At 35.9% G+C, this 23,284-nt stretch overlaps 1 protein-coding gene across 1 annotated transcript; it reads right to left on the bottom strand.

Annotated features, from left to right (window-relative positions):
* Window positions 1-17,145: 17,145 nt before the first annotated feature.
* LOC149663481 (uncharacterized) lies at window positions 17,146-19,461 on the bottom strand. The gene is made up of 2 exons (XM_089841856.1): window positions 19,024-19,461; window positions 17,146-18,936 (listed from the first exon to the last, which is right to left on the bottom strand). Exons 1-2 carry the CDS (start codon window positions 19,459-19,461, stop codon window positions 17,503-17,505), a joined length of 1,872 nt encoding a protein of 623 aa, XP_089697982.1. The 3' UTR covers window positions 17,146-17,502.
* Window positions 19,462-23,284: the final 3,823 nt, after the last annotated feature.

Below are 23,284 nucleotides of genomic sequence, written 5' to 3'. Positions count from 1 at the left end.
AATTAAAGGGTTGGTCGAACTAACGTCGATCTGAAGTAATTCGGTGGAATAATGAACTGATTTTAACAAACAAAATTATTACTTTAAACCATAAGCGTGAGTCACGCGAAAGGGAAATAGAACTATGGGCAGGAGAGACCCAAAAAGACTATTGATAAAACTTTTTATTTGAAGGGTTAGTGAGCTATTCTTAAGGGGTTAGTTTTTCAATATGAAACAAAACATTTATAATTAAATTTTTGTACAGAGTTATGACACACATTTACAGTTCACAAAATAAAATAGGGTTAATAATCAAAATCAGTTTAGTTATTTAGTAATTTCTTTAGTTAAAGTTAAGGTCAACAAAAATAATTTAACACTTACTACTCGGAAACTTACTTCGTACAATATACTCATTTCGTGACACGTTTCATGTTATTACCGACTGTTTCACATAATATATCAAAATGATGCCAAACACTGATGCGGGTGCGTTAACCTATACCGGAATCTCCAAAATGATGGCAATTGATAATGAAACGAAAATGGATCGCAACTAAGTTATGAAACCGTAAACGAGTAGCCAAATCGTAGGATTTAAAAACATGAAGGTTTTAAACTGTCAATGAGGTCTGCAGATATTTCTTCAAAATATAACATATTTTTGATTTATAATTTCTATTAGTTGAAAAAATTCTTATGAGTATTAAAAAGATGTGTAATAAGTTGCAATTTTTTAATGGATTATAAAGTATATGACGAAATTATTTTCTTTCTTCTATAAAAAACGTTATATACGAATGAACGCCGACATTTATTTGTTGATACGCCTTGTTAATATTTTCTTGGTTGTTATCAAGTCTAAAGCTACGATAATTAAACTGATAAAGTATTTCGATTATCACTGTTTATAACAGAAAATTGAATAAATATATACTTCTTTTGTTTGTTTATAGATATTTGTATATAAACAAATTCATCGTCTACTTCAGTTACAATCCATTAATGCATATCGTATTATGTATAATGACATGATAGTCATCATTATTCAAATGGCTTATATTATAGAAACTCCGAGCCCTATTTATACTAGATGAAAAAACTTGGTTCTATCCCTTTAAACGAAAGTCATATCCACAGTTCCTACTATTTATTTCCATAACCATTACTCCTTGTAACTTTTTAGGCCCATATTTTTAAATCAATGTATGACTATTTTTGAAAATAGTGACACAAAAGCCGACAGTAGGCCATACTCTCTCATTAAGTGGTCACAGGCTCATTTTTAGTGATACATTTAAAATATAACAAACTTAAGCCCTTCTAAACCGATACATCACTAAGCAGAATTACATAACTAAACAATTTCAGACGAACCTAGGCGTTAAAGTTCAAACTTATTTAGTCTAAACGTCACTCTTCTTCCACAAACAGATTACACGACGAACTTTAAAATAACAAAGCACCTTCTCTGCATCATAAATTCAACTCCAAAATGATATGTGGTGCTGTGAAACACACGTTTTAACCAATATTGTTGTAGTGTCAGTTAAAACCAACATATGCCCCAAGTCTCCAATTTTTCTACTAAGGGATATGCGTACTAATACTGTGGCTCATTTATTGCGTAGATGTATTAGTGATGTGTTGCCTCTCTGCCATACCTAACCAAAAGCATCATTGCACTGCAGTGCCGTAAACCTCAAATAGTATTGTATAAAAAGGATTAACCAGGTAACACCAAAGAGCAACACTTATTTAGCAAATGGCGTAAGGGGATCGAATCTGAAACCCTCTTGCTTATTGGCGAAACAAATAATCGATTATTATCTTGTTCATTGCCATATTTACACTTTTTTATGTTATTGAGACTGAAGCAAACATAGATTATCGTTAGAGAAGATACGTGGCAGTATACCCCAGAGATCTGGATTTACATAAAAAATATTTTAGAATAAGTCGGTATCAATTAATGCGAATTAGGGCATTCGAAAGATTACTTTAATTAAAATAAATAAGCTTAATTTGACGGATAATCACTTTTGGAGGTTTGGCGACCCACGTGCATGCAGCCCAAGCCCAACCCCAACAGTCACACGATCTCAATGCAAAGGCCCAACGAAATTTTAAATGAACTCACTATTGTATTCCTTCGAAGGGGAAGCATCATCACCTCTCCGAGTACTCCTTTCTCTAGAATTATCACGTCTCCTTTCTCTAGAATGTTTTCGCCTCCTCTCTCTAGAATGTTTTCGCCTCCTCTCTCTAGAATGTTTTCGCCTCCTCTCTCTAGAATGTTTTCGCCTCCTCTCTCTAGAATGTTTTCGCCTCCTCTCTCTAGAATGTTTTCGCCTCCTCTCTCTAGAATGTTTTCGCCTCCTCTCTCTAGAATGTTTTCGCCTCCTCTCTCTAGAATGTTTTCGCCTCCTCTCTCTAGAATGTTTTCGCCTCCTCTCTCTAGAATGTTTTCGCCTCCTCTCTCTAGAATGTTTTCGCCTCCTCTCTCTAGAATGTTTTCGCCTCCTCTCTCTAGAATGTTTTCGCCTCCTCTCTCTAGAATGTTTTCGCCTCCTCTCTCTAGAATGTTTTCGCCTCCTCTCTCTAGAATGTTTTCGCCTCCTCTCTCTAGAATGTTTTCGCCTCCTCTCTCTAGAATGTTTTCGCCTCCTCTCTCTAGAATGTTTTCGCCTCCTCTCTCTAGAATGTTTTCGCCTCCTCTCTCTAGAATGTTTTCGCCTCCTCTCTCTAGAATGTTTTCGCCTCCTCTCTCTAGAATGTTTTCGCCTCCTCTCTAGAATGTTTTGGCCTCCTCTCTCTAGAATGTTTTCGCCTCCTCTCTCTAGAATGTTTTCGCCTCCTCTCTCTAGAATGTTTTCGCCTCCTCTCTCTAGAATTAGAGCGCCTCCTCTCTCTAGAATTAGAGCGCCTCCTTTGTCTAGAATTAGAGCGCCTCCTCTTTCTATATCTGGACGACATATTCATTAAATTTTAATTTTAATTTTAACAAGTTGGGAAAGCCAAAATATTACCTCTCTGAGTGGAGATGACTATCACTACCCCTTAAACAACCTAAACATATGCATCTATCGCTTTTTTTAATTCTTTGCAAGTGCAGGAATTCAATTTTAAAATAGTCAATTGCTGTGGAAACTCTAGTCTCTCGCTATACCTAAAACCGTATTCTTAGTCTACCAGTACGATTTGTAACATTTGTCCATATCAAAGCTGAATCATACCTCGCCACACAAAAAGCAAATGTCCCCAAAACATGGAAGCCACAACCCAATCACACATAAGCTAGGCTCCCACTTAACCAAAATAATTATTAAACAGTTAAATACTCAAAAAGATTGGCAAAATCAATCTCCTTCAGTAATACGTAACACATATATATTATTTGCCGAACAAAATTAATTGAGCAAATTTAACTCTTTAACTTCTGCCTTCGAAATTCTATCAAAGAGTGAATCAACTGTTTAAAAAAAAGGTTTTTTTCGCAAATAGGCGCTGTCATCATATCAACCGCAATTCCGTCATATTTAAAAAATATACATTGCCAACACTTTTTTAGACACAATAGTGGAAATTTTAGCCTCATTTAAAACATGTAAAACATTATCTCATCTACAAATAGCTTACACATGTCTTTTTTACCAATACCTAGCCGTTTGGATTTTTCTAAAGCAACCTTAGCACCAAAATATTTTTTGATACAAAATGAATGTTCTATATTCTTCATTTTTGAAAATATATTTTTAAGCGTTTATAATGATTACTCTCTACACCTACACTAATCTTACACAAACAAGGAGTATAAATCCACTCGTGGAAGCGGTGTTTTTATTGAAAATATATATTTTTAAGCGTTTACCATGATTACGCTCTACAGCTACACTAATCTTACACAAACAAGGAGTACTATAAACCCACTACTGGAAGCGGTATTTTTATTCAAACGTAAAACAATTTCGCTTAAGTTTATCATCTCTAGGCATCGTTAAAAATGTGTCTATCACTCCTAGGTAACTGTATGCAAAGGAATTTACGACATTTTAACTCAAATTCATCTGATTATCTTTTTTAACAAGGTTAAATCTAACTGGGAGTAAGATGAAAGGAGTAGAAGCTTAACTGTCTTAGAAAATATGAAATTTTGTCTTAACAGTTCGCTAAATCATAAGTTTATAACGAAAAAACGCGGAAGGGGAAAACGAGCAGACAACAGCGATTTTTGGGGGTAGAAGGTTAAGAGCGCCATCTGTCGTCCGTGCCAAAGTTGAACTTCCTCTCGAAACGCAATAAGAAAGTGGATAAAATAATGTCATCAGCTATTTAACTGCGTCGATATATTTAACGACTTGACCCATGACATGCGCTTAACACTGGCTTTTATTAATCCTATTTATTGTTGGATGCTAGGAAACTTGGTAGACGTAACAGTCTGTACTAGTACCCAAGCATCCTTCAATAAACTGCCTGGCAACACTGTGGTACGCATGGTACAACTAAAAAATAGGATGTGTATTTATCTTTCGACTCACTCCAAGCCTTTAAGCCCTCATTACAGACGATTTGAAACAGTATCGTAATTCCTAGTGTCTCGAATCTCTACGTTCCTGTCCATTATGAACAGTGCTGAGAGAATGATACATCAGAAAGAGCCATTCAAATCGAATTGACGAAAATATTATCCATATTTTCATTTCATATAACAGAGAAAACAAATTATTATGGTTCTGAGAGGAGCTTCTCATTTTGGTTGTTGTTCTCAAAAATATATCGCAATGCACGGGCCTCGATAGATATAGGAGGCAATGAAGGAAATATATCACAATGCGTGGGCCTTGATGGATACAGGAGGCAATGTAGGAAATATAACGCAATGCACGGGCCTTGACAGATATAGGAGGCAATGATTTAACGACTTCGGTACTTGGGTTTATCTTTAATATTTAAATAAATATAATTATTTTTAATTATTTTAATCGCCAGTAAATAACTTTAAAAATAGTTAAATCGTTTAAAATAAAGTTGTTCCTATTATCTTTCGAAACTTTGCTAATATTGACGTTTAAAGTGAAGGGTACCCCTCTTGCCCACTTTTTTCAAATTTTGGGATATATATACGATTCGTTTCCATTATAATAATAGATAAAAACGCATTCGCGTGAACCGATGGTGGAAGCCCTGCCATTGGGAGACTAGACGTTTCTCGTAACCCTAGCCGCTCGCCGCGTACATCTTCAGATGATCGAGTAGAAGCCAATGTTACAGATTGGTGTCTATGTGGTATAGACGAAAGACCAGTATATTGTGGTGTTTGAAGCCAATGTTGCAGATTGGTGTCTATGTGGTATGGACGAAAGACGAAGAACAGAAGATGGTTGTGCTTGGAAGCTAGCAAATACAGACTAGTGTCCATGTGGAAAGGACGAAAACCAAAGCTGGTGGTGTTGGAACTCAAGTAGAATAGCCAGAGGAGACAAACCCAAATTTCCGTGAACTGTCAATGCAGTCCGGAAATTGGGAACATGTTTGCTCCGATACGCAAACTGCGAACGCGGTCACGTTGGGCGTGACAGACAGACACACACACACACGTCCAGTGTAATACCTCTCCGTGACATACATCACTCGGAGAGGTAAAAATTTCGATCAAATGAAAACCAGCGTTACGAGCGCAGTTAGAACAAAGCGAACAAAGGAATGAAATGAACTGCCGTGACTGCCGTCTCGAGTCAAGTTTCACAAAGTTGCGCAACAGAATGGATCTACGGGGGTTCAACAGTAGCTTAAAAACCAAAGGACGTTAGCAGAGCTGTAAATAAGTATATCCATAAGAGGCTCCATGAGGGTGCGGAATTTTATTTTGCTATTAATTACTTTCAATGAAAATTGGGTCCATAGGTCCGCGGCAAGGATGTGATTAATCAGGTTTCAGTTTGTGTGTAAGCAGGGAAGGAAAAGAGGTTTACTTGGTAGGTCACGGAAGGGGTCTGGGGGTCAAGTCACCTCCGGAGGACACGGGGCAGTCGTCACCTATCTGGGAAGGCTCGCCCACATGTGTCTAATTCAATCAAACTTGCCTCCTAGAAGCTTGTCTTACAACTTTCTTGGAAATAAGAATTTTTTTAAACCAGTGACCCCCGCGTCTACAATATTAAACTGCTCCTTGGGACCAGTGAACCTATCCCTAATTTATTTTTTACTTATCCCGATTAAAAATTAAGGGAGTATTTCGTTGACGCACAGTCCACTCGATCACGCTTTGGCTTCACGGGCTATATAAGCGAAATACACATTTTGAGTCAAAAATCAGAGTCAGCTTTTAGCTTGAAGGAGAGAGGAATGGAGTGGAAACCCCCATACCTATAGCGTTGCCTGTGTACCCCCACCTACGGCACTGTAGTCCTCCCAGCATCCTCAGCGGTTGGGTAGGGTCGTACGTCACTCGTACTGGATGAAATTGTAAAGGGCGCTCCCTCTATCTTAAAAATAGAAACTAGCTCTCATACAAATAAAATGGCGCTACACGGCAGCACTTAGCAATCGCCTAAGAATGATTTTTAGCCGATTTGAATGCTTTGAGAGCGATTTTCACCATTTTACGAAGATTTCGGAGCGATTTATGTGATTTAAAGGATTTAGAATTGATTTGAATGATTTGTACAATTTGAATGACTGGTGACTTAACGAGGATTTGAATGATTTGCTAGTTATTTGAATGACTTGCTAGTGATTCGGTATTGATTTGATAGTGATTTTAACGATTTGATGATTTCTTGATTTGACTGCTTTGAATAGTGATTTCACTGATTTTTAAAGTGATTTCACTAAATTTTGCAGCGATTTGAACGATTTGATTGATTTCATAGCAATTTTAGTGATTTGCTAGATTTGGGAAGTGATTTGAATGATTTGAAAACCTAGGTCTATGAGATTTGAAGGAGTGACGGCCCCCTCGGGACGAACACAGTTTTTGGCCCTAATTTTGAAAATATTGGCTCAAATCGGTTGACATTTTAATGAGATGGCAAAGTTGCAAATGTTTCTCTTTCATGGAATTCAAAGAATTTTTTTTAATTAAATTCAAAGATTTTTTTTAATTAAATTCAAAGAATTTTTTTTAATTAAATTCAAAGAATTTTTTTTAATTAAATTCAAAGAATTTTTTTTAATTAAATTCAAAGAATTTTTTTTAAAATGAAATTCAAAGAATTTAAATTAAATTTAAACTAATTTCAATGATTTTTTCGAATTATTTTTAAAATTAGTAATTGGAAAACTCTGCCTTCCATTTCGCATTTTAGCGCCTGCGCTGTAGACGTTTTGGAGCTGAGAGTGCGCACACATGGCACTGGAGCAACCCCCTTGCTTTCTCCCAGGGAGCACAAAAATAGAGGAGAGTCAAAGATAGAAGGGGTGAGGCAAGCTATAATGGCCGAGCACCATGGCTCTCACGCGCACCTACCTCTGCGCACAGCCGAGGAATAAGACGTCACGTGATCCATTGAGAAGGTAATTCAAAAAGGATAAACACGAAAATATGCAGAAATGAATATGCAGTAGCAAAATTTAAAAATTTTTGTGTAATTTCACGTAATAAAATGTTTTAACAACTTGCTAATTATTTAGTGTCAATTTTAGTCAACAAAATAAATTTATTTTAAAAATAGTTGTTTCTTTTAGTATGCTCTTTGAGCGTCAATAGCTGTTTTTTTTCGTGTTAGTATTTACTTCCAGGCGAACTGGTGAAGTTTTTTACTCTGCATTCTGCAACGCCTTCCACGTTGATGCTTGGTTTTCTTTTTTGTTCTAGCTCGCTTGAATTATCTTCTTACTTTATTATTTACTTTTAACCTTATTCCTGAAGCAATTTCAGTGGTATTTCCAGCAGGAATAAATTTTTTTGGTAATTATTCTACTCTTGTTCAAAATTTTAATTTTTAATTTTCACTCCTCTGTACCCCATAGGTTTTTTGTAGGCCTAAATAGTATTAAATTAAAACTATCCATGAAGAATGTTTACACCACGTACCTCAATTCATTATACAATCTAAATTGAAGTTAAATAAGTTGATTGAAAAACCCGAAGCCCTCGGAAATATTTTGTTAATTAATAGAATTTCAGTATCTAGGCTCCATAGTGTGTTACCACGAACTTTGTAGTGACGTCACATGCTCTTACCTCTTACCTTATTTTCAGGCGACCATATTGGAAGTCGCGAGACGTCGTCAGCTTGGGCAATACAAATTCGGGACCCAATATTGACGTCACAGTTTCCTCCCCCCAGCTTCGCGGTAGCACACTATTGCTGTGAATTTGAAGGTTTGTTCTATAGAGCTGTTTCAGTTGGGGAAAAATTTCGTCGCACCGTAAGGTGAATTCTATAATTGATTGGCATTAAATCATCAGCAATCATCCCACAAACCTCGTCTTCACGAGGGACAAAAATTTACAAGCGGGTCTTGCCAAATATTTAAACGCTAATAGAGTAATGATGAGGGAACTATTTATTGTGTATGTGATTCGGTTTAGTAACCTTGCTCTAAATGCTCCGATGTTGGGAAGAATGACGTTACAATTGCCCCGCTTTGTGGTACACTTCTCTCGAAGAGAAGCATTATATACGTCTGGTTTGGCCTATATATATTTTTTAAAAATTGAGCAAAATACAGGAATGGTTTTTCGATAGAATTGGTACTTCTACATTTAACTATTATTTTGTATTTTTGTAACAGGTTTTCCGCTATTTCAACTAAAGCAATGGAGGACCAAAAGTATGACGGAATGGCCAAGCCAACCGTCTTGGACTTTCAAAATGGGAGTGGTACGGAAGAACCGATCACTTATCCCACAAACGTCCAACCCATAGAAAATATGGGTATGGCTCATCATAATTACGACGTAATCGTCAAGCCAACAGTCGTAAAGACTGGTAATGGGCGTGGTACGGAACAACCGACTACAGACCCGACAAATGTCCAACCCATAGAAAATATGGGTATGGTTCATCAGAACTACGACGGAATGGTCAAGCAAGCCGTCCAAAGCACTGCCAATGGGCGTGGTACGGAACAAACGACCACAGACCCGACAACTGTCCAACCCATAGAAAATATGGGTATGGTTCATCAGAACTACGAAGGAATGGTCAACCCAACAGTCGTAAAGACTGGTAATGGGCGTGGTACGGAACAAACGACCACAGACCCGACAACTGTCCAACCCATAGAAAATATGGGTATGGTTCAACAGGACTACGACGGAATGGTCAAGCCAACCGTCAAAAACACTGCCAATGGGCGTGGTAAGGAACAAACGAACACCCGACAACTGTCCGACCCATAGAGAATATGGGCACGGTTCATCGAAATAGTCATGTGATTCATAAGGCAACTTCACATACTGAAAATGAGATTGGTACGGAACAAACGACCACTAGCCACGAAAACGGCAAATTCATACAAAATATTGAAAAAAATTATGGTTCATTGAAAAAATCCGATTCGAGCGCAGTTATCCCTGAAAATAAAGGATCATGTGAAAACGATACTTGGAATGTTTTAAAGACACCTTATGCACACCGTAAAAAGCCGGGAGCTCTACTTCGCGAATATGACATTAATCATAGAGCTTCTGAAATAAAGCATGAATTGATGTCGAAAGAATCGAAAAAAAACGTATAATCAGTGATAAACTTTTGCGCCAAATTTATATGAAAGCTAATAAACAGGCTACTGAAGAAACACTTTCCCACCCATCTGATACCATTGTAATAGATATTGACTATGAAAACTTATTTAAGAGGCCAATGATACAATCTGAAGGATCAATATTTCTAGATTCACAGGAATATAAAGTGCCGTTATTAGATAAATTCTTTCTGCAGCTGTTTGAAACGTTTTTGGAAGAATTGGACGTGAAACTATTCCTAGAAGCATTTGGATGGGGTATTTACGATACTGAAGTTCTTATGAAACAAAGACATTTTAAAACTGATATCCCTAATAATACAGTTGTTGGCGTTGATCCAAAAATGGTTGAAATTATGCGACTGATATTCGACTTTTTAATTCCGCTATTTCATGCAAAAACCAATGTATTATTGGATTCTGACCACGTTAAAAAATTTGCACATAACGATGTTTTGATTTCAATCGTCTCTAAATATCTCAATAAGAAATGTGAATATAATTCAAATAAACATAGAAATGAAACACAAGGTTTTCAAAGAGAGTTGTTTGAAATTATGGACAAAGAAGCGGTAACTTTGAGTAAGAATAAACATGAATTGGGGAAAACGAACGACAAAAAGACAACTTTTACAATATTGAAGGAGCAAAATTCCAATTCTAAATTTCAGTTATACGACGTAGATAGTATTGCAGAATCAACCTTCACTTCATGGTTGCTGAAACTAAATGTCCAAGAGACTTTGGATATGTACGGACCAGACGTGCTTGCTAATGTCGCGATAATGAGAAAGTGGCGCAATTCTAGAATATTCGTACCAAATCAAGACAATAATATTTCTAGAGTTGCTGTTGCATTTTACGACATTTTGTCTGAAAGATTTGGGGCCGAAACACAAATAGTGTTAGATCCATTGTATTTCAATAACTTTGCCTATAACGAAACACTAATTTCGCTTGCCAGTAGATTTATTGCAAACGCAAAAACATATGATACGTTTGAAGCTAAAGATAAAGCAAAAGAAATGAAACGGCTATACATGGAAAAACGTAAAATATTACCATCTACACACATTGATAAAAATAAAGGTCTTGAAAATGCTACACAAGATAAATGTGTCAGTGTAACCGAAAATGAATACATGATGTATTCTAACTTTTCAAACGTAGCTACGCAAGTGGATAAAACGGAAACAAGTATTGTAACTGTCACACCTTTATGTAACGAAAAAGGAATAACACATAATTTAACTTTCCAAGACTCGCAAATAACGGAGAACAAAGAACCTTCTTCGGAGTCTCGACCAAAATATACCAAATTAGTTGAAAATGCGCAAAATACAATTTTGGGAAAATCCGAATTTGATTATGCGTCTGAAGTAACAAATAGAGCAAAAATATTTAAACAGCTATGCATCGAAAAACCTAAACTTTTACAAGAAACCCAGATCGATGAAAATGATTGGGAATGCTGCACCAGATAAATGTGCGAGTTTTTCTGAAACTGAACACATCGGGTATTCTCATGTTTCAAACGTATCAACGGAAGTGGATTTAACGGAAAAAAGTATTAGAGCTGTCTCACCTATATGTAATGAAAAATGCATAACGGAACCAATTTACATTGTAGACGAGGCTTTAAGTTTAGACTCTGGGGCTGCGTTCAGTAACACTCATCAGGAAAAACATCGATGTTTGGGAAAATGAAATCGGTGTTCTTTTGACGTCATGATGACGTTGCAGTTGTTGAACGGCACAATTTTGTGTAATCGATGCTTTTCAAAATGGCGACGATATTATGATAACGTTACGGCAGAGGCTTAAATAATAAATCCGAACTATTTACAAAGATATTGTACTTCAATTTATCAATTAAATCAAAATTCTGTCAGAATCCTTTTTTATCGAAATAATATATTGCTTTTTAGTATTATTATCCATAAGGATAATATTTGTCAATTCTTCATTATTTTAATTGTCACGGTGCAAAATGACGAAATTTACGTCATGAATCCGATGCTCATCAAAAAAAACCTCCTATCACAGCTGATTTTTCTGATTGGCATCCGATGAGTATCATGACGTCACGCCCAAAGACTCGAAAAACCGTTCAGTAAGACATCGATGTCATTTTTTAGTCATCGATGTTTTTGATGCCGGTTACTGAACGCAGCCTAAATTAAGGGAAGTCAAAGAAACTTCCTTGGACTCTCCACCAAAATACACCGAACGTATTCAAACTATACAAGCCGCAACTTCTGTAGAATCAATACAAGAATCCGATATTATTAACCATGGTATATATCGTAGAGATTTCCATGGTAAGCTCAAGAATGTTGAGTTAAATGAAATTCTCCATTCTTGTTTGGAGGAGAAATTTAATGGAAATTTATTGGAAACGTCAATCCCGGAAAATATAAAACCCAAAGGTGGTGATATTTTCGTGTTTCGTGTTCCAAAGGAAAAGGCCACTGAGGTCATTAATTCTGATAGAATTTATTGGAGGGTATACCCCAAAAAGAACAATAATCAACCAATTTCTAGGTGTTTCTATTACTTAAGGCCGGATAATACTACCAAATACGACTCTAGATTCAGCAAAGTTGTTTACCAACTGAAGGAAAACCGAAATGAGACTCTGGTGCCTATTATAGTACAGTACATTGGAGATGAAACATTGGTCCAACGTCATAAGAGTAATAAAAGTGTTCTACAAAAACCATGTAAACAAATTGTTGTGCACACGGAAAAGGAGAATAATGTTGAAAAACGAGAAGAGTGTCATGATCAATTTAACGAAAAATCCACTTCAGAAAATATAATTTCTTCCAACAACTTCTCAAATTTGATAAGCTTAGCTTTGGGTCCTCTCAAAGGCGTAATAAAGGAAATTACAATTTTTAAAGGTGAACTTATGGTTATTTTCGGTCATGCAGAGAGCGAAAATCTTGCCAAGTCACTGCTTAGGACTACATCAATTTACAGAGAAAGAATAGTGATCAAATTCTGTACCTTATGCGATTTGGGTGATCTAAGTATTTCTGGAATATCGATGGCAAATTACTATCTGCAGAGTCATCCAGAATTTCCAGTTTTATTTATCCTACATGAGAAAAAATGTGACATCGACACTTTAAAACATTTTTTTGTTAATTTTGTTGTTCCTTCTCTGGAGTTAAACAAGTGTAAAAAACAAATAACCGTTTTATATGATAGAGAAGGATTATTTGATAACATGAATCACGGTTGCAAAAATTTAATTCAAAGTTTAAAAATAAATGATGTTCTGGATTTAAATTCTAAATTCAAGTCAGACTTGGTAAATAACGCTCAAATGTTAAAAGGAGACGAAGTTGTTTTGTGTTGCACCCTTTTTCAAATGGGAGTTCTTATGCAATTTAATGAACAATATTACGAATTTGGACTACAAAATCTTTGTATGAATCTTCCAAAATATCAGCGGTTCCCTAAAGAAAATGTTGTGGATTTCGTCATTTCTGGCAAATTTACTAAACAATTGAAACCCTTCGTTAGTGGTAAGAAAATTGAAACAATGGCTGCTCAATGCATTGCGAATAACACGGTTAGTTATGAAAAACCAGCAAATGCTATTTGATTAGAAACCCAATGGGTGAAAAAATTAATATCGTCAATCTTGAACAATACTATTGTTCTTGTAATTATTCACCAAACCAGGGGTGGATTAGGGGAAGTTACGAACGAGATAAAATTTGTGGATGGGCAAGTGAAATATAAACGAGCTGGGGGATTCTCTTCTCGTAAAAATAATATCCCCCCTCAATCGGAGTGAGGTTTCGCGAGGATCACTGGGTAATGATGCCGCCACCTTACGAACGGAGAAGCGGCGTCTGCTATAGAGTATGCTAAGGAAGTCTTGGCGTTGGCCTCTGCCTACCGCGTTTGAAAATGGAAGAACTTTCGGGAGAAGCGGAACTAAATATAAAAAAACAATTATTACAGTATTTAAAAGAAGATGTTAATTATTTTATTAAATGTTCCGAATCTCGTACAACGTTATTCAACCTCCTATTAAGTCGGGAAGATGTGTGCAATTATTTGGAAAGAATTTTTGTTATGTTTAAAAAGCTGAAGTTTGAATGTAAGCCTGTTGAGCCAAAGGTTAAAAAGCGTCTTGTGACTAAAAACATTAAAGAAATACAAAAAGAACATGATGTGGAAGAGCAAGTTGAAGAGGAACTTGGTAAAGAACATAAAGAAGTTAAAGAAAAAGCGACACTACGAACGAACAAGTGCATGGCAACGTTAACTGTTAAGTTTTTTGAAGAAGCTAAAACGGTTAAATCAGCACTAATGCAAGAATTGAGTCAAATTAATATGATGGACATATTTCCTATATTGACATAAATCACATCGAAAGCATTCACTTTTTTTAAACTAATTGAAAAACACCCGGGACGATTCAGTGAAAACTTAATGGAAGGAACATCACAATCGATAACACCTTACTATGAAATTGATGAGCCTCAATATATGTTGAATTGGGGGAATGAACCAGATATCGGCCTATATTTGTTGGGTGGTGGTACAATGGGGGAAATATATGGTAGAACTCTGAGAAAGGGAAAGAAAAAATGGAAAAGATCTGCAAATATCAGTTCTAAACTAAAGTTAGCTGATCACAAGCTATTAAAATGTGTACTTTTTTTGAGGATGAATGAAGATGAAAAAGAAAGGGATTTGCCTTTAGAACTAAAAAACCGTGATAATGGGAAATTATGCTTTCCTAAGAAATCCTTTTTGCCGTTTATAAGGCAGCTAATAAAGTCTGTTTGTAAATTCGCCAATCAAAATATGCTTTTAAAATATGGTACCAAAATGATTAAGGTAAGAGTAATTGTAACAAATTAATTTATTTATTTTACTAAGAATGTTTCTACCTTTTTATAGAAATGTGCCGATGAAACTTTTAAGTTCCTTCAAAAAGATGATCAAAGAAAATTATTTTTTGACGTTCTTCCAAAAACGACGTTCTTCAACGAATATGGTATAGAAAATTTCTATAACGAGTGGACGCGTAAAATGGTGCACGCCCGAATTCAAGAATTTTTTTCAAGTCATAAGAAGAGTGGTAAAGGAGGACACACGCTACGAGACCAGCTATATTCCCTAAAAAGTAAGAAAAAGGACAAGATAAAGAAACAAGAAAATAAATCTGCGACTAAAGCTGAGAAATTGGCGAAAACAGCTAAAACAAAACTAGAAAGAAGAGCTCAAGCAACTTATCAAGAAGTACTAACTAATACCACGGGTGTTAATATTGAAAGAAGCGAAGTTGAAAAGAAACGAAAAAGGAAACAAGTTTTGAGAAAAGACAGTAGATCCTCAGAAAGGTCCCTACTTAAGCCAAAGAAAGAATCAAAGATCCAAATTTAAAAAAGTACAGAAAGCAACGCAGTACTGACTTCCCCCGTATCAGTCAAAAGAGCCCTTAGGAAACGGCAAATATTTTCAAGTCAGAGATCTCAAAATCCTAATCACCAAAGCACTAGTGAAGTTCAAACATTTACCATGAAAAATCCAAAAATTATCACCAACAAGAATTTTACAGAAAACGAAAACCATAATAGTCCAAGTATATCGCCGAATCTAGTGATTTGTGATAAAGAAAGTCGTAACAATCCATGTGGGTCTTCTACTAATGGTATTTGCGATACTCAAAGTGGCTGCTACACCAAAACTATTTGCGATACTCAAAGTGGCTGCTACACCAAAACTATTTGTGATAACAACCCAAGTGGGACTACTAAATTTTTTTGTGATAACATCCCAAGTGGGACTACTCAAGTATTTTGTGATAATAACCCAAGTGAGTTCTCCGCAATCCTGAGTAAACGTGACATTGTAGAACCTAGCATTGCTGATGATAGCAAAGTCAAAAGAAGTACCCGCAAAAGAAAAGCTAAACAATTCCTAGACTTCGTGTGTTAAACTATGTCATTAATTTTGTTCCTAATTTACAACATTGATTGAGAAAAATCTCTTATTTCAAAGTAACTGTTAAATTTTAATAACAAATGTTACAATTTCAAAAATTTTTTTGTTTGAGGAATAAAGTTGCTTTATTCTCTTAACAGCAAAAAAATTATTTTTAAGACTATTTTTCCAAATAAATTTAGAGATCACATTCTCTTACATAGAGCATTTCATCGCGGTAATTTTTATTCCCACGGTGGCTACCATGAACATTCCGACGAGTTAAAGTCGCTTTAAGTCCAGATACATAGTTCAAAGAAGTAATTTTACCTCCCGTCGCATATTTAATCTGGGAAAAAAGGCTTTCTATTGAGCTGCCATTTATCCTAACAGGTGATAAAAAGTATCCAGGAAGACGTTCAAAAAAATCTTTCACCAAATTTTTAAATCCAAAAACAACCACTCTTAGTAAATCCCAAGTTTGCCAAGAAATAAATTTTTCTTGCCTGGGACTATTGAAATTATAAATTGGATCTTCATGCAAAATTTCTAAAATCCAGTCTTCAAAATATTTGTAGCCTTGAGATATGGATTCCATAACTGGGGAGTCAACACAGTCTACACGTTTTCCAGTCAAAAAACCGTTTTCAAAAAGCTGATTGCATGCCCGCAAGAATTTGTACGTTTCCATTGAGCTCTGCCTTTTTTTACTGTTCCTTTATCACCTATTGCATGTTCAAACAATTCACTTAAAACTAGGGATGCACCGATATATCGGTTATCGGTATATCGGCCGATATATCGGCCTATATTTTTCATATCGGTATCGGCCAATATCGGCTTCATGTAAACCGATATTTCCGGGAAAAATTTGACAAGAAATAAGGTACTCAATGAATACTAATTGAAACACATCGCAACAAACTTATTCCCACAATTTAACATTTCCCTTTAAAAATGCAGGGTTTTCCACAATCTCAGTTTTATCCCGTTGTTCACGACTATGAGTAAGTAATTTCCCTAGTTTCCTATACCTCCCACAAACAATCGAAGTCGACACTGATGCTCTCCAATGCGTTTTGGTACGTGTCACTAATGTACACTTTGAACTTTACACTTGTGGTCCAAAATTTTGCTTATAACGCTACTTCTTGTTGAACAAAGAAAGGAGCTGCATTTTTACTAAAAACCAAGGAAGGATTTAACTTAGACCACACCGTTTTTTTTAAGCAATTTGGCTAAGGCTAAAATATGTAGCGGTACCACATTAAACGAAAGACTCGAAAGAGATGTGAAACATGTCTCTAATAAAACAAAAGAAAAACGTAAATGGTCCTAAATAATGTTGATTCTACTCTTTGAAACGATATTCATGGAGAAATATTACTTTTTTATGGGCCGATAATATCGGCCGATATATCGGCTACGAATTTCCGATATATCGGCTGTACCCATATCGGTGCATCCCTACTTAAAACATCTTCCTGTTGCATAACTTTAGATGGTTCCACATTTAGCTTGGTCCAAGCGTCTCTTTCTAGGTAACTATCAATCAAACGACGAGCTCGTCGTAATTGTCCAGCTTTAGTTCGCTCCTTGTCTCTCTCTCTTACATTTTCTAATTGGCGCCACCCAAAGTGAATATTATTACGAGAAAAGTCTTTAGGCCCATCAGCTCTCGACGCAAACAACTGACCAATGACATTTTTCATCTGGTGGGAAGGGCAAATAATCCAGTGAATTTTTCTAGGTTCCTCGGAAAATGGGTTTTCAAAGCTTGGATCAATTTCGAAGTTATATTTTCCATCTTTGAGTTCAAATCCGAAGGCTCCATGAACACCCATCGTTAGCTTCATTAAAGCCAAGTTTTCACTGGCTCCATCGCATATGATAGCCATTGTCTTGAATCCGTAGATGTGAAACGCTTGTATGGTTTGATATAAACAAGTGACTAATGTTTTTTTGTTGAAACGGGTACGCTGAAGTAAAATAGGGGCCTATTATGTCGTATCCGGAGGTTAAGTCACGCCACAAAAACTGAAGAACATACTGGGTAGGTGAAGGGGTTACTGGAGATACTGCTTTATATATATCAGTGAGGTCGCTGAAGTCGTCTTCATTCATTGCGAAACCCACAAACTCGTGACTTTTCGAGTTCCACATTACTTTGTTAATTACTTTCACTTCATCCATCACCAAAATACCTTCAGACATTGCTACTGGTTCACCCCTTTTTATTTTTTCGTCTTTGAAATGAGAATATTTCTCTTGTTCCTCGGCTAAAAAGTGTTCTTGAACTCCAGGTTTATGGTTTAGTTTTTTAGTTTTTTCTATGAGAGTTGACTCACAAGGAAGACTCAAAATCTGAAAACCCCGCAAAGCCTTGTAAGCTGCCGGACTACGGCAATACACCGCAAGCGCAATTCTTAATGTAATTGCACTCCATTTCTTTTTTTTCCTTGTACTTAAAGAATTGGCCTGATCCAATATTAAGTTCTTCTGGTCCGACAGATGTTTCAAAGAAGAATCACGTTCCCATGATTCCTTTAAAAGGCGTTTAGTAAATCCATCCGTTGAATCTAGGGTCTTGTCCAAATCTTCTTTGAACTCCTGGTTTATTTTTTCAACAATCTGTGACATTTCTTGAGAATGTGTACCAGACAATTCTAATTGTCGAATTTTCAATTCCTTGTTGAGACTAGATATCTTTCGTTTCAGTTGAAATCTTCCTTTTCCAATTCTTGCAAGCCGATGTTCTTTGCTCGTAGGTGTTAAGAACTTAATGGGATAATTACTACTAATTCTTTGCCGTTTGTACTTTCGAGTTGGAGTTTCACTGGCCTTCCGTTTTCGAGCCCCAAAAATCTGATTTGTAACTGTAGCACAAAATTGGCACTGCTTGCTTTTAGGACGCTTGGGAATTGTTTTCAAGTAGTACTGGTAAAAAACTTGACACCTATTTGACTGGTATCTAATGAAAGGGTAATTGAAGGTCATTAAGCTTTTGGGTTTAGTAAAACTTTCATCGCGAACTTTCTCTTCGTTAACCCCAGGGCAAAATGCATGGCCTAATCGACCTGATATAGTGTCGAGTAAATTTTGTAATTTTTCAGTGTCTAATTCCTGGTTCTCCGTTTTGAGGTCGAATTTCTGTACCGTTTTAAATAGGATATAAAGATGACATTGTCCTGCTTCTGAAATCACCAATTCCACTGGTTCTATTTTATTTTCCCGATTAATCACTCCAATTGCATCTTTTCTCGTAACTCTTAAACTTGGTTGGGACCGGTTGTCACATTTAACCTAAAATACCAATCATAAGAATTTGTAATACCACCAAAAAGACTTTAATTAGTGGCAAACCCCAAAAACAAAGAACAATTAACTTACTTCGTAGTTTAACTCTTCATGATAATTAAAATTGATGAGCTTGGAAATATCCAAAAGCAATGTCCCAACTAACAATGATCCTGTGTCAGTGGCTACATCCTTGCAGATTTTTTTGTCAAAATTAGTAGATTTGTCAGCTGTTGATGTAGGTTTCAGTTTAATATCCGATTTCTTTGGCGGTATAACCACGGGATTCACTAAAGTTAAGCACTGTGTTGAAACCGATTTCAAAATTGGCAAAGGCTTAGGTTTTACTTCCACTTTCTCGTTATTTTTTGTTGATTTTTTATCAATGTTGCAAGCTACAGCCTTATTTCTCATATTTTGTTTCATCTGTAAATAGAAATTACATTGAGTAGATGCATCTTTATCGCATTTCAATCTGTTAGTTACCGTAATTGGTCGTGAAGAAGTTTCTGCGTTTATATCAGCTGCCATTTTGCCTGTGTTTCTCTTATCGACCACCAGTATAAGCCTTTTCTTTATGCTCTTTAAGATTTTATGGGGGTAAGGTGGAGTGTTCGATTCTTATTAGAGGGGTTAGAGTATAAGATAAACACCTACCTCTTTTCACTTATGATTCAACCTCGCTAACGCTAGACAAGATGTTAGAATGCAGTCAGTTGTGGAGAGTTAAGGCCTTTTAACGGGAACGAGGGGCTTATAAAATTACTGAATCAAAAGTGACCGCGTTTGATGGTATGTGTCAATTGAGAGTCAAAATAGATTCTAATCCAAATTTTAATATTCAACATAATATTCAATCTTGTTCATAAATTTTCACACACTTTTTAAGGTTCAAAATAAAAAATTAAACAAAAATCAAAGGGGGGTTTTCAATTTATAACCTCTGTGGAATGTCTTCTTTAAGTTTCAAATTTAAATTTTAGGGGTTTTTTAGGTTCAAATCATGCAGTTATGCAATAAAAACAATAATGTTCAAAAATATAAAGTTAGGATTTAAGAAAAAAAATGAATCAATCCGTTAACCATAATCTAAGTTCTTTAACCATAGTTTCAAGTCAGTTTATCAAAATAGTTTCAAGTTTTTTAATTTCTTACGCCAAGTAGCTCCTCTTCCAGTTTCATCTTAGGGGTTCAGGATCTTTTCTCTTCTTCTTTCTCGATTTAAGGGTTTTAATTCAGGATCTTTTTTCTTTTCTCGCGTTTTAAGGGTTAATTATTTTCTTTTTTCTTTTAATATCTCGCGCACTCGCGCTCCTTCTCTTCTTCAACTTAGGGGTTTAAAAAAATGTTTCCGAGTTTCTCCAAAAAATCAAGGATTCAAATTGACGAAAAATAAAGGTATCAAATTGAATAAAAAATCTCTCCGATTCTCTTCCGAAAACTTGGGGATTCAAATTGATGAAAAATAAAGGTATCAAAATGAATAAAAAATATCTCCGATATAAGATAATACTCCGGATTTCTAAGGGTTTCTTGAGGATGAGCCGACAGGGTTTCATTAAGCAGTTCAGGAATCGACTGAGGGTGGGACAGGAGGGACTTCATATATATAACTTCTAGTTTCTCGCAAGGATCTCTGGGACAATGACGTTTGTTGATTGACTTCGGTTTGGCGAATAGTGGACCATATTCATTACGTAGCCGGGCGGATTCATGTTATCAACGAATAGGCCAAACATTTAAATCTGGGACCAAATGGGGATTGGTCAGTTTAAGGGTTAAAAAAAATGTTCTAGAAGTTTCTCGGGCCAGGTACCAGGATAGTGACTCAAGGTCTTGTTGCTTGGGGTCTAAATCAGCGTGACATTTCTCTGGGTTCTTGGAAAGAGTTTTCGTTGCTAGGTATTTCATTTTGCACTATGGATATAGGGGTATAGGATAGTTCTAGAACGTTATGTGTCAACATTGAGGGCTAGTTCGTTTTCTTTTGGACGAAAGAATTTCTTTTCAGTTTTTTAAAGGGATAGTAAGTTTAAAGGGCTAGTAATATCTTTATAATGTTAATTTAAGGTATTTTGTTATTAATTTAAAGATTAATCGAAAATTTAATCTGATTTTCGAGTCAAGATGGTTACACCAGGTAGAGACCTCAATCTTACTCAGTTGAGAGGGGGTCGGAAAATGTTAACCCACCCAGTCTTTCCTCTCTCTATCGTAAATGAAATGCTCCCACAGTAAGGTCTATGGCTCATTCGTAACTTCCGCTAATCCACCCCTGACCAAACTGTTACCACATTCAAGCGGTGAAACTCTTCCAGGAACAGAATTTGGATCTAAATCTGGAAGACGTAGATGATGAGCAGAATCCTCACTACGCTTTGGATAAGCTTACACAGAAGAGAAAGGGTAATTCATCCTCTGAGATCAATTCAAAGTCTCCCACCTTTAAGGTGAAAAGGAGAAAACCTGTTACGCATTCAACTCCAATAAAAAGTTCCAATTGTAACACATCAGACGCTGAAAAAACAAAATTTGCAGTATGAGGTTAATGGAAAAGCATTAATGCAGCAGGAAGAGCAATCCATTACGATGAAATCAGATTTGACTAACCATCCAAATAATAAAATTATGGAAACCAAAAAACTTGGAATTCGTTTTTGCTGCATTGAAAATCACTTGGCATTAGAACATTTTGATTGTCAGAGAATGTGTGAGGCAAATTTTGAAAAGGATAGTTTTCAACAATCACTTTTACCCCAGAATTATATAGATGGTGGTTTGCTAAGTAAAGCAATAATTGTTTTATTAAAGGTTTACCACAATGAAAATAAGTACGTATTTCTGACACCGACTGTTTACCAATATTTGTTCCTCAATGAGGCACAACAAAGCGTAGATATGGTATTCGAATTTCTAAATAGACAAAACCCCATAGGTTCATGTAGGCAAAATATAGTTATACTTATACCTAGAAAACCAGGAATGCACGACCACTGGATGTTGGGTATCGTCACCAACACCTACATTCACATTTATGATTCAATTAACGTCAAAGATTATACTGGAAGTAGGCCACAAGTACTTAATGAGCATTTTGATAGAATGAGAAGAATAGCTAAAGAATATTTCAAAAGCGAAGGAATATTTCCTTGTAGATATTTTAACGAAACACTACCGCAGCAACCAAACGGTTTTGACTGTGGTGTATATGTTTTAGCCTATCTCTCGTACGTTTGCAGAGAACTGGTAATAAGAGAATGGTCTCACATTGATAGCAATAAAGGTCGCCGATGGGCATATCATTTATCTCAAAATTTCGATCAAAATCGTAATCAATATAACGTATTGGAACAGGAATTATAAAAAAAAATTTAAATTACTACTTCTTAAAGTATATATAACGGATTAAATAAATAAACAAGGGCAAACATAGTTTTGCAATACTCCGTGTGGTTTACAATATGCTGAGGTTGTACAGCACCCAACATTCATCTAAGGTTATACGTGGCTCACGTACATTTAAAACGTATGTTGCGTGCCACATAAACATGAGAAATGTCTGCCCAATTCAATAGTCGGCGGAAACAGTGACAACGAAACTATAAGGTGTTATTTCTAGTTTGGCATATTTCTATTTCCGTTACCGATGTCAGTGTTATTTCTAAAGAAACCTCAAAATCGCTTCCCACTGAGGGAAGGTTATCTATACATATATACGTATACGAAAAGTTGTTATTGTAAGACTGGTGGAAGTCAGGGACGATATATACTCATTCGGAACTATAAAAAAATGCAAAATTATTCATTTCCAGTACGAGTTTAACAATTATTAACAACTTCTACAAACTCTTATAAGATACGTTTCACAAGTCCTTTTAGATCTCCACCTTTATATTGAACTTCAATTACCATCCTCGTGTCACGATTTTTGAACTATCAAAGCTGTCACTTTTACCAGCTTTTGATTGAATTATCCATGAAATCGCGTGCGCTATTCCCGTGCATCCAACGGCCCGACTTAATTACCAAATAAGTGTTTTGTACCACACGTAATAAAAACAGAGCTATGCAACGTAAAAACCCGTTATAGATTAAAAATGATACGTATAACGGAATATCTGGTCATAGACTAAAAACATTGGCTATAACGGAATAACAGGTCATGGACTAAATATTACACCCATGTAACGGAGACAAATAAGACAAAAAGCACTGATAAAACGAACATTACTTCCCTGTTTTTGTAGATTTAGTTCTTTTTTTTAATTTAAAATTATATTTTTGGCCTAAGTTTTCCACCATGTGGTTATGTAATAACTCTCAGCTTTCAAGCGAAAAAGAAGGTATGCAAAAC

This window comes from Phalangium opilio, unplaced genomic scaffold (assembly GCF_054372755.1).
Source record: "Phalangium opilio isolate 3A_F unplaced genomic scaffold, DU_Popi_V2 ptg000061l_1, whole genome shotgun sequence".
NCBI lineage: Eukaryota > Metazoa > Arthropoda > Arachnida > Opiliones > Phalangiidae > Phalangium > Phalangium opilio.
This window is presented reverse-complemented; position numbering and strand designations above follow the sequence as displayed.

Excerpts from the sequence above, each read along its gene's own strand:
- LOC149663481 (XM_089841856.1), bottom strand. The coding sequence starts at position 19,461 with ATGGCAGCTGATATAAACGCAGAAACTTCTTCACGACCAATTACGGTA. Across the intron at positions 18,937-19,023 it reads ATGAAGAGTTAAACTACGAA|GTTAAATGTGACAACCGGTC; the intron begins GTAAGTTAATTG and ends TTGGTATTTTAG.